Source organism: Gymnoscopelus microlampas (genome assembly GCF_963454915.1).
Source record: "Gymnoscopelus microlampas genome assembly, chromosome: 1".
Taxonomy (NCBI): Eukaryota; Metazoa; Chordata; class Actinopteri; order Myctophiformes; family Myctophidae; genus Gymnoscopelus; species Gymnoscopelus microlampas.
In genome coordinates, this window is record NC_139962.1 from 49877209 (window position 1) to 49894848 (window position 17640).

Genomic DNA, 17640 nt, shown 5'->3' on the forward strand with positions numbered 1-17640 from the left:
AAACGTACTCCTAACAGGTTTTTGGGGGGACGATTTTGGCACAAAACAAGTTTCGGAAGTGACAAAATGGTGGAAAAAAAAATTACTCCACTACAAAGTACTACCAATCAACTCTAAATTGCCTGAGACGTACTCCTAACAGGTTATTGGGGGGACGATTTTGGCCTCCAAACTTAGTGATTTTTTCGGTTTTAACTTTCGTTTCGGTAGTGACCAACTTTCGTTTCGGTAGTGACCAACTTTCGTTTCGGTAGTGACCCAATGGTGAATTTACTAAGTCCAGAGCTCGATGAATGTTAGGGACCAAAAAAAATGTCACTACAAAGTACTACCAATCAACTCTAAATTGCCTGAAACGTACTCCTAAGAGGTTTTCGGGGGGACGATTTTGGCCTCCACACTTAGTGATTTTTTCGGATTTAACTTTCGTTTCGTTAGTGACCAACTTTCGTTTCGGTAGTGACCCAATGGTGAATTAACTAAGTCCAGAGCTCGATGAATGTTAGGGACCAAAAAAAAAAGTCACTACAAAGTACTACCAATCAACTCTAAATTGCCTGAAACGTACTCCTAACAGGTTTTTGGGGGGACGATTTTGGCCTCCACACTTGGTGATTTTTTCGGATTTAACTTTCGTTCTGGTAGTGACAAACCTTCGTTTCGGTAGTGAGGACCCCCAGACCCCCCACTAGCCACGCCCCCAACCAATCTCCTGGATTCAGACAGTCCAATGTTGGCAGCCCTGCTTATTGCTGTTTAATAAAATCCAATCAAACGCCTGGAGTTTAATATTTCACGTTATGTACAAAATGTGCTTTGTGTGTCAGTGTGTGACATTTGTATGCATTTCAGTCAATAAGCCTTTTTTATAGAAAGCCTGTTTTCTCAGACGTTATACGGCAAACTTATGAAAACATTTATTACATCGCGTAAATGTACAAAATTCACAAATTCTTTGTTCACATGAAGGCAATATACTAGTACAGACATGGCAGTGGAAAGACCGATTTTGGGAGGGCAATCTAGCGTTCAGATGGTTTTAAGGCAGTGGCTCTCAAAGTGGGGTCCCCAGCAAAATGAGTTAATGTACCATCACAATCATTTTAACCATTTAGATGTTGGCTATTCAAAAATAACAGATCTACAAGCTCTGTTATGAGCTTGTATATCTGCTATTTTTGAAAAATATGGAAAATGTTTGGATTTTATTTTTTTTGTTCATAAGTCTTCTCTTCTGGAGGTCTCTGGCAAAACCTTTTCAGATGGTGGGTCCACCGCCAAATACATATCAGTTTAGGGGTCCTTGACATGAAAACCTTTGAGAACCACTGGTTTAAGGCTAAAGACAGCACAGCATCAATTCCCTCGTTGCAGCATGTATGCAGACGGGCAGCAATAAGACACGTTGGAGGTCGATCATGTTGGCTGATCTACGCACAAGAAAAAACACTCTACAGCTAACAGATGGCTTGTATGCCGCACAACACAGTGTATTTCTATGTCAAACTACAACTAAAATCTTTCCATATATTATGTAAAAGTGAAAAGCAATAGGTTCTGCCTGGCCAAGCTGCAGTAATAATATTTTTCCACAAATTGATGATGTAGCTCGATAAATGTCCATTTCAACTGAAGAGTGTTGATGCGAGGCGCTCTACAACACCAATTTTCAGTTCCAATTATAATCATTTCTGATCTCTCAAAAAAAATATGACTGAGCCTGAAAGACAAGAAAATTGTGGTCATTTTTTTTAAGTAGATACAGTTGTTTTCAAATGTGCAGCTTGGCCAGCACCTAAAAGTCAGTATTAAATTCACTCTTCTTTTTTGTTCAGCTCCAAAAACATTGAATAAGCAAAATACTATTTAAATCCCCCCCTTTTCTGTCCAGCACTTACAAGGGGCATTATAATTGTACAGCATTTCTATCAACGCATCAGGCCTCATATTTTTGCCTATTACACAGTAACAGAGCATTGTGATCCAGCCCTTAAATTAGAAAACGATCGACTGTGGGCTCCAAAACACCATCCAAAACGGAATCCAATGTATTTTGGAAACCAGTTCCTTATAGGATCCTAAATGGTCAGTCCAAAGGGATTTAACTAAATGCACTGTACATCAGTATTTGGCGTTTAATATTACACACATCCCTTCACGTACAACATCTAACGAGAAAAACAGGAAAAAGAAAAAGCGACCGATCACTAGACATAAGTGTGTGTGTGTGTGCGTAAACACAAAAAAGATGCTGAATGTATGTACATCGCTCCAGCATGCATGCAGTCCACCAAGACTGACAGATTGTGACGGACGGACGGCTCCCCATCATAGTGCATCGGAGTTGGGGGGTCCACCACATAGCAGCGCAGAAGTTCCTCAAATTCCTCGTCACACCTCAGCATTTCAGTCAGTAACACTACCGTCATCAGTACCACGATGACGTTAACAGTCAGCTCCCCCTCAACATCCATCCATGGTGCGTGGGAGTTTTGTAAACTCTTGACTTGTCTGAGTCTATGTAAAAAGTTTTCCGTGTGCCATAGATCCCAGTTTGTTGACATTTTTGGGGGGGGAGGGGAGGCGGTGGGGGGCAAGACCTAAGCCTATCAGCTCAGGCCCATGCCCTGCTGCTTGCTCATGTCTGTGCACAAGAAGAAGGTCTTCAGTTCTCCTTTGCCCTTGACGTTGATGAGGCCTCGGCACTCACAGGAGTAGCCCAGTTTCTGAAGGACGCCCGACGTCTCCTCGGTCACCTGGAGGTTTGTGGGGCACAAATGTTTCACACATTAAAGGGATAGTTCACCCAAAAAAAGACTTGAATTCCTGGATATTTTTTTTTTTTTGTCGCATTCCTAAGCCAATAATTTGATGACCAGCATCAACATTGATAGGCAGCGGTTCCAGTAGGAGACACAAAGGAGACTCTTTGTGTCTCCTACCGTAACCGCTGCCGGTCATCAAATTATTGGCTTAGGAATGCAACAAAAACTAAAAAAAATATCCATGAATTCAAGTTTCCATGGGGTGACTAATCGATAGGAAAAAAAGTAATTTTGGGGGTGAACTATCCCTTTAAAACGGAAGTCACAGCAGTTAAGATGAGATAAAATATCGTCTGTCGGGTGGAAACCTTGTATGTCCAAAACTGTTGTAGTCACAATCGCCCTAATGTGTCACGTAATCAACAACATGTCTCTATTCCGGGCATGATGTGATAGGCAAACATTTGACAACAAATAGCAGATTCTACAACGTGTTGTGACCCGTTTTGAGCTTGTAGATCGGCTTTTTCCACTATTGACGTATCCCATCACAAGGGATGATGGGATAATCAAATCAGTGGGGAGCCGGTATTATTGAGAAATAAACCCAGACAGGGTGATTGATCTTCTATAATGTCCTGCTCCCCATTGTTTGTGTGTGTGTGTGTGTGTGTGTGTGTGTGTGTGTGTGTGTGTGTGTGTGTGTGTGTGTGTGTGTGTGTGTGTGTGTGTGTGTGTGTGTCCAAAAGTAACAACAAAACCATTTGAATGTTTTTAGAAGGATTTCATTGCTTACATTCTTGGGTGTACCGTTTAGCTGTAAATTACATTGTGTGTTTGTTTACATGGCTGCCATGTTGGAATACGGCAAAAATCAAGCAACGCAGATTGGTATGAGTAGGTGCTCTTCAGTCTTTGATCAGACGGCGGTCTGTTAATGAGTTCGGCGATCATAATTGAAAGATTACAGACCGATTCATTTGGTGATTGACCAAATCAGAATCAAGCGTTCAACCAAGCCGTGTAATAAATAGGGCTAATTGGTTAATTTGTGCAGGACAGTTGTCCATTGTCTGTGTGTGTTCATTCAGCCGTGGTTGTGGTGAGCTGTGTACCTGGATCTTCCCCATCTCTCCGGTGCTCTCCATTCTGCTGGCCACATTGACAGTGTTGCCCCAGATATCATACTGAGGCTTCCTGGCTCCGATCACTCCAGCGATGACAGGACCATGGTTAATACCTGTGGGATGAGCACACAGTGTCATAAGGACCGTGGTTAATACATGTGGGATGAGCACACAGTGTCATAAGGACCGTGGTTAATACCCAGACATCCCATCTCCCGGGAATTAGCGTCCGCTCCCCGACAACCGCAAGCGGACATAAATCTCCTGCAAATGCCGACCAGATGGTGGATTTGCAGGAGAACGGTTCCTATTTACTGCTCATTGCTCAGATCCGGTCTAGAGCCCGCCTACGGTCTCTGTACTTTGCACACATTAAGCACACAGACCGGATCTGCAACGGCCCTTTTACCTTGTCTTGTTTAGTTCTCATTTGCCGCTGAACTGTCAATCAAAGCACTTTCAAGCAAAATGTATTAACTCATTCACTGCCAAGGACGATTTGGACGACTTTTTTCCAAAGGCCCAGACTGCCAAGAACGATTTTGACAATTTTTCTTTTGGGGGGGGGGGGGGGGGCAACACATGAGTGACCGCTTCATCCCCAGATACACAGAAGCAGGATATCACGTGCTCCCAACATTTACTACTCCATCTACTTCCTGTTTAACGTCTTTGGGAAATCGCCTGTATCTCGGCTCCTGTGTTTTGTACTTTTGGCGAGACATGCTATTTTCAACGGCCCATAGCAAGCCAACGGGGAAGCACAGTGAAACCCTCTGTGATTAGCAACCATCAGGGGATTGATCATACTGGAAATAAATATTTTGTGTCTACTTGAAGAGGTAAGAAAATCGAAAAATTGCTGGCAGTGGATGATTCATTTATTCTGGCAGTGAACGAGTTAATGTCATTGGCTGTAGGAAGGGTGGGCATGTCTACTAGTGACTGCTGCATTTGCTTTTGCCCCCCCCTCCCCCCCCATCCGCTCCCCCCCTCTCGACAGATACGAGTCCTCTCGGAAATGGATTTTCCCAGGGTGGGATGTCTGAATACCTGTGGGATGAGCACATAGTGTCATGAGGCCATGGAATGCTTCAGTGTTTACAATAGACTTTCCTGTTGTTTCAGAGCAGACAATACTGTAGCATACAGACAGTTGACATTAACAACTTATTTCAAAAATACAAACTCACAACGTGCATAAATGGCAGTGACTCTGTCCATCTATAATCCCCAAAATAGTAATAATAATCCGGGTTAAAGTGGTTAAGTACGGTACATGCATGCCACCAAAATGAAGCAACAGTGGATCCATATGAAGTTGTTGAGTGCTAGGCCTACATACTGATGTCATGTAAATCAGCTACAGTACATAGCGCTCAGTGGGAGTTCCTCTGCTACCCCTTTCCCCTTATTTCCCACAGCAGTTGGGAAAAATATGTACGTCAAACCTCAAAGCGTTCATGGCTAAAGATATGGCCCGTAAAAAACAATTACCATCATAAGGCTTTTTAATAAAAATGTCTGCGACAGGATCTCATTGTTTTGACACAGCTGTGGATATAAGTGGTCTGCTGCTCCGTCGGAAACTGTTTATGCAGTCACAGTGTTCTCTCCGAGGCAAACTTCATGTGTTTTATGGCCAAAACAGTTATGTGTCTCTTATCATTCTGTTGAACTGTAAATGTTTCTTTTCTCTGTTGAAAGCTGCTATGAATAAAACAGTCTGGGATGTAGAGCATACATGTCCGTATCATAAAACAACAAACGGAGGACGTCTCTAAAAGGTATCTATGGTATGTAAATATGACCACTGATTATGTACATTAGTCCAATGGTCCTCGGCACGTTTTTCGCGCCAAGGACCCCCAAATTGAAATGTATTTGGCGACGGACTCCCCCCCAACCAGGGTTTGTGCCAGATGACCCCCAGAAGAGAAGATTTGTGTAAACTAAATTCTTAATACAGCGGCACGAAGTTACACGCTGTGAGCTTGTATATCCGCTATTTTTGAATAGCTAACGTATAAAATATGGATAAAGGGGTTAAAATGATTGTGATGCTGTGTTAACAAATTTTGCTGGGGACTCCCTGGAACCCCTTCAAGGACCCCACTTTGAGGACCACCGCATTAGTTGATTGGTGTAATTCATTGGATTGAAGCAAAATAAAATCTCTAGAATGATAACACGTTTTAGAAATATTAGTCCTGCTGTTCTACATACGGCCTACTACCAGGTGAAGAAATCACAGACTGAGGCCTTAACCTTTGCTTTCATGAAATATCCGAGACCATTAGGGTTTTATGGAAAAATATATCTAAACATATTGCTAGTCTGACCACTTAAAATGCTCTACTCTTTAAAACAAATGACCAAAAATAGCCTATCTACAAGCGACGCATTGAGAGCTTGTAGATAGGCTATTTTTGCTGAGCAACATCATAGAAGACATGCTGGCTTCTATGGAATCCAAAAGACTGTCGTGGCGACTGATAACTTTAATCCATGTGTAATATGAGGGTCAGCTTATGACCATCAGTCAGTAAACCAACACAAAGTTGACAAGTGGCTTTTACAACTGCATGGGTTCATCTCAAAACCATATGATGATCCTCTGTTTTGACAACTACTCTTTTTGTTTCCACAAATTCCATAACGATGAGAAAACCACCAGGAAAATAGCCAGAATCCACACACACCTAACATTTCTATGGACTTGCGTAAGTTTTAAAAAGCACAGATGTTCTCCATTTCTGAATCCAAAGATCTCACCTTTACATGAAATTAAATGTACAATGGTTCTTTCTTGTATTTATTATAAATATGCATGGTAAATATGTTCAAGTGTGGGAACACTATGAACACCAATAAGCGATCGCTTAACAAAACTGCTATTCTAAAGCAAAACAAAAAAAGTTTACAAAATGTGATGGTACCTGCTTTTGCTTAATAATAATTTATAATTACACATACATTGAGCTGGCTGCTATCAGTCATATCGTTGCTGTCAGGCAGAAACCTCTTATCTCCATATTTTTACTTTTTGTGTTTATTCATAAATGAATGCCCTACTTGATCATACTACACTGTAGTAACTACAGCATCAAAAGTAGCAGATCTAAAATATTGTTTGATGTACCCTTTTGATGGAATTTGAGCACCTAATCCCTCCAGTGGTGTCTGCACGGTCCTGATAGTGTCCTTGTGGGAGAAAGTGTGGGTGTCGTCGTGGGTATGTCTACTCACCCACACGGAGCCGAAAGCTGTTGAAGGAATGTCTGTTGATGCCGTCCAGCTTGCCGATGAGAGCGATGGCAAACTCCACCATATTGCCTATCTGGGCCTGCTGCCTCTCTCTGTCCTGAACCAACATTAAAGACACAAGTATAGACCACATCAGAATGTTTGTAAACAAACAAACCAACATTAAAGACACATGTATAGACGATTATTACAATCTGACTAGGTTTAATGTTAGTTGGAACATGGAAGTGGCATGTCTACCTGGTTGTTCTCCTGGCCGGGCGTCCCACTGAGGCCTGCTGCTGCCATGTAGGTGCTGCCTATCGTCTTTATCTTCTCCACGCCACTGAACTTAGGCTTGGACAGAAGCTGTGACCAGGAACAAATAGAAATACAAGATTTAATGGATTTAAGTTCTGACTGATTTCAGTCATTTAGATTGCTGGCTTCTATGGACACATGCGGCACACAGCGAAAATAGCCGATCTACAAGCTCACAACGTGTCGCGTTGTGAGCTTGTAGATCGGCTATTTTCGGTTATATGTTATTTTGAGATTGAAGAGTATTTGAAGTGGTCATACTAGCAATAGAATAGATTAAAGAGTGTTTAACTTGATCACACTAGCTGTAGAATACATGATCAGGAAGAATCAATAAAACCCCCAAGGTCTCGGATATTTCATTAAAAAAGCAAAAGGTTGAAGCCTTGCTCTGCGATTTCTTCAACTGGTTGGCTGTGTGTAGAACAGCAGGAACATGACTGTAGGTTTAGAATGATAAAACCTAAACATCATAATTCTACATATTGTGCTAATTGTTTATGCAACTCTAGTGGCTCCTTTCATGCTTTACACAAATCACAGATTAGGACCCGGCCTGACAAAACCTTTCAGTCGCAAGATTTTATTTTGCTTCAATAAAGGAGATTTACAGATTCTGTGAATATGCTCACATCAGTAGGAATACATGTAGAGAGACAGTACTTCGCCTTCAGCACAGCAGGGATGGGAACAGTTAATGAGACGAAATAAATGTGCTAGTTAATGAAATGAGAGGTAAGTTGGAAAAAGGTGCAATTAAGTCTCCAAGTCTTTGAACCTACCTCATCAAAGTCGGCGATGATTTCGTTAAGCAGCCTGAGGCATTCCAGGCCCTCCTTGTTGATGTCACATTCAGTGTAGAACTCTTTGAAATCTGGCACCGAGGCGAACATCACGCACACGCAGTCATAGGACTTGTAGTACAGATCCTGTTGGTCCAAAGAAAGATGAAGCACAATGGTGGTTAGGTAGGATTCTGCTGGGAATGGGTAGGACAACTCATGTACTCCTACCCAAGATGTAACAAAAGAAAAACGTGAATCTTCTGTGGACCGAATCATGTCCTCGTTAGTAGTATGCACTTTTTCATTTATTTTATTTTAGAACAAACATGGGAAAATTCTCATTCTCCTACTCTGGTTCACTGGTTTCTTTCAAAATTGCCCTGAAAAAATCAGGAGATGTGTTGTATTTGTTGATGACATATATTATTCTGTACATTTTTTATGACATGTTGATGAATTGAATACATAGGACCGTGATGGAAAGTCCCCAGGACTTTTTGGGGTTATCCTCTTACTGTACCACGTGCTTTTTACATTTCAATCAATCAATCAATCTTACTTTTGACCCCAAATGGCATATATGAATCCTCACTGCTCCCGAAAGTTAGGATGGGTTAAATTAATATTTCATGTAGTCAGGACCCCTGACTGTGTGTGATCATATGACCTAGTCACTTCTTTTGGGCTTGTTTTCATGGATCTGGTTCCTTCTCTCGCAAAATCTGGCACTGAACATAACAGTACAACCTTCAACAAAACATAATTAACATGACGAGACTGTGACAGATTCTTCCACCTCTGTGAGAAAGTCCCTGTCGAAGAATTATCTTGATTACTGTTACCAGGAAACAGCCGTCCTGTACATTTCACTCGCTCTTTATATCATATTGCACCAGGAGGGCAGAAAGAGAAGACGACTGTTCGCTCTGGGTTTCCTGTAAATTCCCCACATCTGAGATAGTGTTCTTGTGATTTGACAATGTGAGCATTGTTCCTCATGGGTAAATAACTCCACAACATACCACTCTGGAATTACATAATGCATGAAAAGCACTACCTATAGTCAGTGGGAAACAATTTTGTAATTAAAAAGGTCCAAAGTTCAGTGTGAGCTAATATTTACAGCAACTTCTATTTTTAGTGATTTTTGTTTACCTGTTGTACTGGTTTATTTTAGTTTTGGCACTCACTCAAACAGGCATGAGCTGCAAATTGTTGGTATGGCATGTTCTGTGGCCAACATGTTCTGTGTTGACATATCCTGTGCTAACAATGATTTTGGTAAATTGTTCTTCCTTCTATTGAAGCATAATGTATCCTGTTACTAGCTGCTGCAACAACACATTCTCCCATCAAACATCAATCAATAACTTTAATATATTAAATGTTATTGCATCAATCAGCCATAGATTGTTAATGTCCTTGTGACTAACAGTACAGTGTCACAGAGTGGACGTGATATCCCAGTATGCATTGTCTTTTACAGCTAGTGGCTACTTTAATGTTTATTTAAAAGGAAACACAAAGGACTTAATACAGTTTTAATTAAGTATTCATTCAACATTTATTATTGTCTTCTTTGGTGTGATGCAATGGAAAAAGATTGTAATGTGATGATTTGACCGCTATCATAAAACCAAAGTAATGACATATGCTTCACTCCATTCAAGTGAATGAGGTATTGGCCGGACTTTACATTTGATTTTATGACCATAGTAAGCATTTTCAATACTTTTATGTTTTCAATCGCTAGTTTAAAGAATTTCTTTCCGATTTTCATATTTTAATAAATGATGGTCCCATTAATTTTAAAGTCTATGGGTCCCAGTCCCACCCACCCAGCAGTTGAAAACCTCTGTTTGCATGTTGTAGTAGTGAGTTGAGTGTGAAGTTGATGCAGCATTGAAGATTCAGCCATGCTGACATCAAAATGCTTTACCACTCTGATGGAGGAGATGGTTCATGGAACAGCAGAGTGATACTATTAGACTGGGTCTAATAATCATCTTTTTTTTTTGGGCAACACTGTGCACAGGGTTGAGGTGGTGGCGGTGGTGGTGGTGGTGGTGGAGGCGGGCCAGGCAGGGCGGCATAGATAGGAGAAGAAACGATCGTACCAACACATCTGCCTACCTTGTACTTCGCATTAAGGAAATAGTGTGAGCAGCGGAGTCCCACCTCGTTCTTTTTGTTCTCTCCCACAAACAGTGAGGCCACGTGGGCAGGCAGCACGTTCTCCAACAGCAGCCGGTTCAGGTTCTCCCTGGTCTCGATCTCGTCCTGCTCCGTGCGGTTCTTGTTCTTCAGCAGGAAGTCCTGCCGGAAGCAGTACTCGTTCTACAAAGAGAGCAAGATGGAAGGGAAGGATGGAAGAATGAATTCGGCTCAATAATGGGTGAAAAATCATTTATTTTATTTGTATTGTATTGCATTGTATTGTATTGTCTGTATTATATGTATTACTGATTAATTGAGTACAATGAACCACAATGGAAACAAGCTCCTGTTTTTTTCCCGGTTATCCTTTTAGCATAACCTTTGACTGTACTAGCTGTACTGTTAATAAGCTTGTTAATAAAGTATTCAATCAATCAATCATAGAGAAGATTAAGGGTTGGTTTAGACGGGAAGCGGTGGAAGCGGGCGGTCTCACTCGGATGAGCGGGTATTGCGCCGCGATCATTGTTGTTTTGTCCTCCTGCTCGTAACGGGGGAAAAAGAAGCTGACCACAATCAAGCTCTTGCCGCCCGCGCACGTTTGCACAAACGAGCGCGAGAATTTCACGGGACCGCGCCCGCTTGCCTCACCGCCCTTCAACTTCTCCGCATGTCCCAAATAATCGCCCGCCTCTCATTGAAAGTGAATTTCAAAACGCTCCCCGTTTGAAAAGTCCCAAACAGGGAAGATTTAATTATTATTTTAGATTTGTTAGATTAGGTACCCTGTCTAGATCCATGCAGGCTACAGACTGCTGCAATTTATCTACATGGATTAAAGGAAAATAAAATCTAAAGTCTGAAGATTTTTGTCAGGCCAAGTCCTAATCTGCGATTTATAGAACAGTGTGAAAGGAGCCCCCACACACTAGAGCCTTAACTATTAGCATAATATGTAAAATGTTTTAGCAATACTGATCTGAACTTATGTACTTGCTGTTCTACATACAACTAACCGTGGATTGAAGTCATAAGGAGTAGCTACTGCAGAAAGAATAAAAAGGCTAAACCTTATTTTTATGGCCGAATACTGTTAGTTCCTCCTTTATCTAAGCTCTGTGCTTTATAATGTTGATGTTGTCGTGGCCGTGATGTAAATTTAATATGTATACTTTTTTTAAACGATGCATAACTATTTCTATTTTTATTTGACTTTTGAAGGGTTTTTTGTTATTGTTGTTGCTTTTGTTATAGTGTTTTGTCTTATGTTTACGTTTTTTTGTTAGTTTTTTTTGTACGTACGGTCTGAGTGGTTGTGTCGTGTGTCATAAAAACCTCTTGAAAATATAGGGAAAAAAAACAATAAAAAAGCACTGAGTGTGAGAGCAGGCACAGCTTACTTGTTGTGAGATGATGAACATGGTGAGGAGGAAGAGGGTGATGTACACACAGCTCATCACCTGGGGGTCTTTCACCAGACCCAGCCCCCTCAGCACCGACATTTCGTCATCAGGACTGAAACACAAAACCAAACCAGTGTTGATTTTTACACATTTTAATTTCGTTTTAGTCCATAGTCTTTTGAATAAAAGTCGATTTTGGTTTTAGTCATATTGTAGTCATCTGAAATGTATTGGCTTTATTTTTTGGTTGATTAAATATCATAAGTTGATTTAGTCGACTAAAATGTATTTTGCCAGGCCGTGATGCCATCGCAATGCCTGATTTACACTTGGCAGCAAAATAGCCGATCTACAAGCTCACGACACATCACGATGCTTCATAAACTGAGCATAATTATTAACACTAGACCATACCCGTCGGGGGATATGAGCACCCACACGCGCGTCATGGTCCGCTTGTTTAAAATCAATGACACGGATGCTTGTCCCTGTCTTAACTCATTCACTGCCAGAACTTTTTTTTTTTGCGTTTGCCCACTGCCAGAGATTTTTCATTGAAAAAAAAAAAGTACTCAGGAGCCGAGATACAGACTTTTTAAGTTTTAAGTTAACAAGGAAGTGGATGGGAGTCTAGATCTTCAAAAAAATCATATCTCCTTGGCCTTTGGGTCAAATTTGAAAAAAAATAATAATAATTGAAAAATTGAAAAAAATACGTTTTTTACGTCAGTGGCAGTATTGGTTAATTACGTCAATGGCAGTGAATGAGTTAATGGGTTGATATACAGTCTTACTGCTCAAGAGAAATGGCGACAAGGTTCTTTGTGAGCCCCCCACTCACCTGCTGCAGTTCCAGGTATTATTGATGTGGGTGTAGAGCAGGTTCCCATACGCCATGAACAGCTCTCTCTTGGAGCTGAGGATGATGATGTAGTAGGCCGTGGAGGCCAGGGTGAGGAAGAGCACCTTCAGCTCAAAACTCACCCGAAGGAACACCCCGCACGCCACCAGAGACAGGATGCAGCTGAATACAGAATACTGACACACACACACACACACACACACACACACACACACACAGACATCAGACAGACATCAGTCAGACAGACAGACAGACAGACAGACAGACAGACAGACAGACAGACAGACAGACAGACAGATATAAGGGATGTGCATGACTGACCAAAATCAAACTGAAATGAATGATTAACGATTATTATTGTTTGGAAAAGATTTTGGGGGTTTATTTTGGTCATCAAATGACTAAAATTACACCATTCACCATCCTATAGTAGGTCACAATACCAGCATCACATTGGCCTATCATCTGGTTTTCAGAAATAAAATGAAGACAGTAGCATGTGCATCTTTTACAGTATTGTAAGCTTCAGCAGTGAATTTATTCTGGTATCCTCATGAATTTGTTCTGGTATAGCCTAGCCCATACATCAACTGGCGGCCCGTTGGCCACATGCGGCCCCCACCTTCACTTAATGCGGCCCGCAGGTTGATATCGGATTACTGATATATTATTGATTTCAGCTGTTACAATTGCAAAAATGACCCGCTTTAACCCGCCTATATTAGTAGCTTAATCACTAGTATTAAAATTGCCTTGTCTTTTGTCTAATGTATATTTGTATTTAAGTTTAAGTTAACATAAGTATAACTAAATGCATTTGAAATAAAAAAAAGTTACTTTTCAGGATTACAATTCAAAAATAGCTAAAATGGCAGATCTACAAACTTTTTGCTACTTTGCAATGCAATGTGGCCCTCTGGAGTGAGTGTGGAAATATAGTGGCTCGCTCCATCATCAACGTTGCCCACCCCTGGCCTAGCCTATACTACAGTAGCCTTGTACATTAGAATAACATGGCAATGCTAATTGAACAGAAACATTATTACAACCTTACTAGGCATACTCCAACATGTAGTTACTATGGGCAGGCTTTGGATGACAACTAGTATAACCTTTTTACAATATATATATACAAAGTGTCACTTGTAGGTCTGCTATGGCTGTTTGTTGTACTAAACCTAAAATGTTTGTCTCCACAAGTATAGTAATAAAAACCTGTGTGTGTGTGTGTGTGTCTGTGTGTGTCTCTGTGTGTGTGTGTGTGTGTGTGTGTGTGTGTGTGTGTGTGTGTGTGTGTGTGTGTGTGTGTGTGTGTGTGTGTGTGTGTGTGTGTGTGTGTGTGTGTGTGTGTGTGTGTGTGTGTGTGTGAGTGAGTGACCAGGCCAGCACTCACGGGCAGGTAGATGAGGTCTCCCTCAGCTCCCTCCTCATGGGACTCATTCATGTGAAGTTCAGCACGATAGCCCGGACATTCTGTCACTTCTGTCTCAATGAAGCACTGGGTGGGGGAGCGGGGGGCGGGGGGGGGGATGGACAACAATAGATTTTGAAATTTGGCACGTCAGCTTGCTTGCTAAAGTGTGACACAGGCTACAAATAGCTGGAACTTTCAATGTGTACTTAATTATACACACCTTCACAATGGGTGCTGGGCCAAAAAAACTAACATTTAGAGAGGTAAAGCCCGCACTCCAACTGTATGGTAAAGAGCAACTTTATTAGAATGAATTTGACAACATTACATTTTGGATCTTCTTCAGGTCCGTTTAAAATTCCCCCAAAACACTTAAACCCTATATATGGTTGACCGGAGTCCCTCAGGGCTCTATACAGTACTAGTGTCTTTTCTGTTTTCTGTTGTTGTGGGGAAAGCTTTTGCTGAAAATTGGCAATTGACAAGCAAACTGCGACGCGTTGTGAGCTTGTCTGCTTTTTTCTGCAAAAGCTGTATTATCGCTGTCGGGTAGATATGTCTCATATGTCCAAAACTGTTACTTTTGTTGTGGATCTACTACTTTTGATTCTTTGTTGTGACGCTGTAGTATGATCAAGTAGAGCATTAAATTACGGGGGAAAAAACACAAAAAAGTTACAATATGGAGATAACAGGTTTCTGCCCGACAGCAACGATATATTCTTACCAGGTTGAAAACGGCCAGGATAACGATGACGGCGGTGGTGATGGTGGCCAGGGGGAGGCGCACACACGGATTCTTCACCACGGCCTCAGACACCACCGACAGCCAGCGGCAGCCGGACAGCTTCTCTGGAAACAACCGCTGTGGAGACAGAGAGGAGACCAGACCAGGATGAGAGGGGGGCAACGGTTCATCAAACTCATTGATTTAAACTGTTATAGCATGTTATTTAGACAGATGCTAGGTTCATTTGTTTACCTGGCATCCTATGGTTTCTATAGTTTAAATGTACAGATCATAATGTTTTGATATTATATTGTTTAGACCAGCGGTTCTAAAAACTATGGGTCGCGTCCCAAAGTGGGGTCGCGGGAAGGTGCCGTTGGGGTTGCGCATTGGTAACCAAAAAACTTCCCTCATGGTATGGGATTGTGGTATAAAAAAAGTTTGAGAACCCCCTGGTTTAGATGATGCTAGGTTCTTGGTTTACCTATGATCTTACTGAGGCACTACACTGTCTCTCTGCATTTGATGTATGCGTTTACCTTGCTTATTGTAAGTACCTCTGGATAAAGAGCGTCTGATACTGTATATAAACCTTTTTTTTATTTATTTTTAAAAGTGCTTCTGGATTATTTCAAAAAGATACATTATGTAGAATAATCATCTATACTTGCAGCCCTAATGTGCTTCATTTGAGCGATCGACACAGTGTCAGGTATGAGGAACGTTGTGACATTTAGTCTGTCAGACATGGTGTGTGTTGGCCGTGGCGCCAGGCAGAAGTGCATCATGTAAGGTAGCTAGTGGCTATTTTCACTGAAGGAATGTGAGTCTGAATGGAGACTGGCTGCCTTCACCATTCACTGTGTCTGTCATGTCTCTACATGTCAGTGGGGTCAGTTATAAGGTCACACACACACACACCTTTCTTTCATAAACCCAAGGACACTTTACATCAAAAACAATGAACAACCAACAAACAAACAACCGAACAAAACAACAACCAACTATTCACCATAAGCCTGAGAGAATAGTTGTCTTTTCAAGGCAGCCTTAGCGTGAACGAGGGTCTCAGCCACAGAGTCAGAGAGTGAGGGACGGAGCCTAGAGATGTTCTTGAGGTGGTAGAGGGCCGATTTGGTTATGGACTTGATATGTGACTGGTAGGAGAGGGTTGAGTACAGAATATTGCCCAGGTTGCGGACTTCCAGAGATGGAGATATGGAGCTGCCATCCACAAGGAGTAGAACATCTCCAACCTTCTGGAGCAGTGCAGTGGGAGCCACAACCTTGAGCGCTGTTTTGGAACTGTTTAGTTTGAGAAGGTTAGTGGTCATCCAGGCTTTTATTTCAGTGAGGCAGTTGACTAGGGACTGAGGGGGGGAGCTGACTGGAATGTGTGGTGCTCAGATACAGTTCATCAGCATAGCAGTGAAAGCTTATTCAATGGTGGTGAATAATGTGACCCAGGGTTAGCATGTATATGGTGAACAGTAGTGGGCCAAGTACGGAACCTTGTAAGGAATTCAACCTGGTAAGGAATTCAACCTGGTAAGGAATTTGTCAGAATGTTTAGTGCGCGACACGACGCGTGACCAAGTATAAAGCAGGCTTTTGCTCTGAAATCGGAGTGCTAGCTAAATGCTGATGTCATCATAACACACATGCACACACGCATGCACACACACATGCACATACTGACCTGAAGATGACCTGCAAAACAGATGGCCAGGGTCAGGATGAGGACACAGACCAGCACGCCAAATGACATCCCCAACGTGGACGGTCTGAGGGACAAAGACAAGAGGACAGTCACCACTAGAGGACTGAGGGACAAACATACAACATTTTCAAGATTTTTCAAAAGATTTAAAAAAAAATGGAGATCCACAGTTACACACTGTGATCTTGCAGATGTGCTATTTTTGAATAGCCAAAGTATAAAATATAATTAAAGCGGTTAAAATGTTTGTGATGCTATATTAACTTATTTGGCTGGGGACTTCCTGGAAGCCCCTCAAGGATCCCTGGGGGTCCCCGGACCCCACTTTGAGAACCACTGGGTTAGAGTGTTCGACTTGAGATTGGGAGGTCAGGGTAGTCTTTGGTATCATATCAGAGACTACCAATGCCTCCCTGCTTGGCACTCAGCATCAAGGGTTGAATTCGGGGGTAAGCCTCAACACTACTGCGTCTTCATCAGAGTCAGGCGGCAAGCATTCCGTCTTGAAAATTAAGCCAATGAGGAAGTGGATTAAGAGGCTGCAGTTCTCATTACTGGCCTAGAAGGTTTACCATGCGATCTATTACAATGGGGATTTGACTGGACACACACTTTCCCCCCTGCTTTATTAATGAATAACCTTCATCAGGATTAAACACGGTGATATGGATGCCTTTTTAAACATCACCAAACAGAGGTGATTGGATAATTGGGGAATCATCCGATTCCATCTCCATTGAAGAGAGAGACCACGTTTTCGAGAGTGTTACGTTTCCTTTCATTTTGGACACTTACTCGTTTGTGACAAACATCTGAACCATGAAGATGCAGAGGAAGATGAAGGTGGCACAGCCCACGTAGTGCTTGAACATGGGCAGCTCCAACGCTCGGTACTGAGGAGAGAGAGAGAACACAACATGACACACCGTTTTGTTTAAAGTAATTTGAAAACAATTAAAAGCAGTGGTTCTCAAACTTTTTCATGTCAAGGACCCCCAACTTGATATGTATTTGGCTGTGGACCCCCCATCTCAAAAATATTTTGTGCCAGGGACCTCCAGAAGCAACGATTTGAGTTAAAAATATATATATATTCAAAGATTTGCAAGA

The 17640-nt window shown here is 41.8% G+C and overlaps 1 protein-coding gene across 2 annotated transcripts in view; it reads right to left on the minus strand.

Moving 5' to 3' along the window:
* Window positions 1–765: 765 nt before the first annotated feature.
* The window catches only part of adcy7 (adenylate cyclase 7), a 50597-nt gene continuing 33722 nt past the window's right edge, over window positions 766–17640 (minus strand). For both annotated transcript variants that reach the window (XM_084059924.1, XM_084059925.1), the window contains 12 exons: window positions 17326–17423; window positions 16510–16594; window positions 14808–14945; window positions 14060–14164; window positions 12646–12842; window positions 11802–11916; window positions 10423–10581; window positions 8242–8388; window positions 7400–7507; window positions 7142–7256; window positions 3881–4005; window positions 766–2756 (listed from right to left, as the gene is read on the minus strand). In XM_084059924.1, the coding sequence (XP_083916050.1) occupies window positions 2610–2756; window positions 3881–4005; window positions 7142–7256; window positions 7400–7507; window positions 8242–8388; window positions 10423–10581; window positions 11802–11916; window positions 12646–12842; window positions 14060–14164; window positions 14808–14945; window positions 16510–16594; window positions 17326–17423 (1539 nt within the window). In that variant the 3' untranslated portion in view covers window positions 766–2609. The remainder of the gene's footprint in view (window positions 2757–3880; window positions 4006–7141; window positions 7257–7399; window positions 7508–8241; window positions 8389–10422; window positions 10582–11801; window positions 11917–12645; window positions 12843–14059; window positions 14165–14807; window positions 14946–16509; window positions 16595–17325; window positions 17424–17640) is intronic.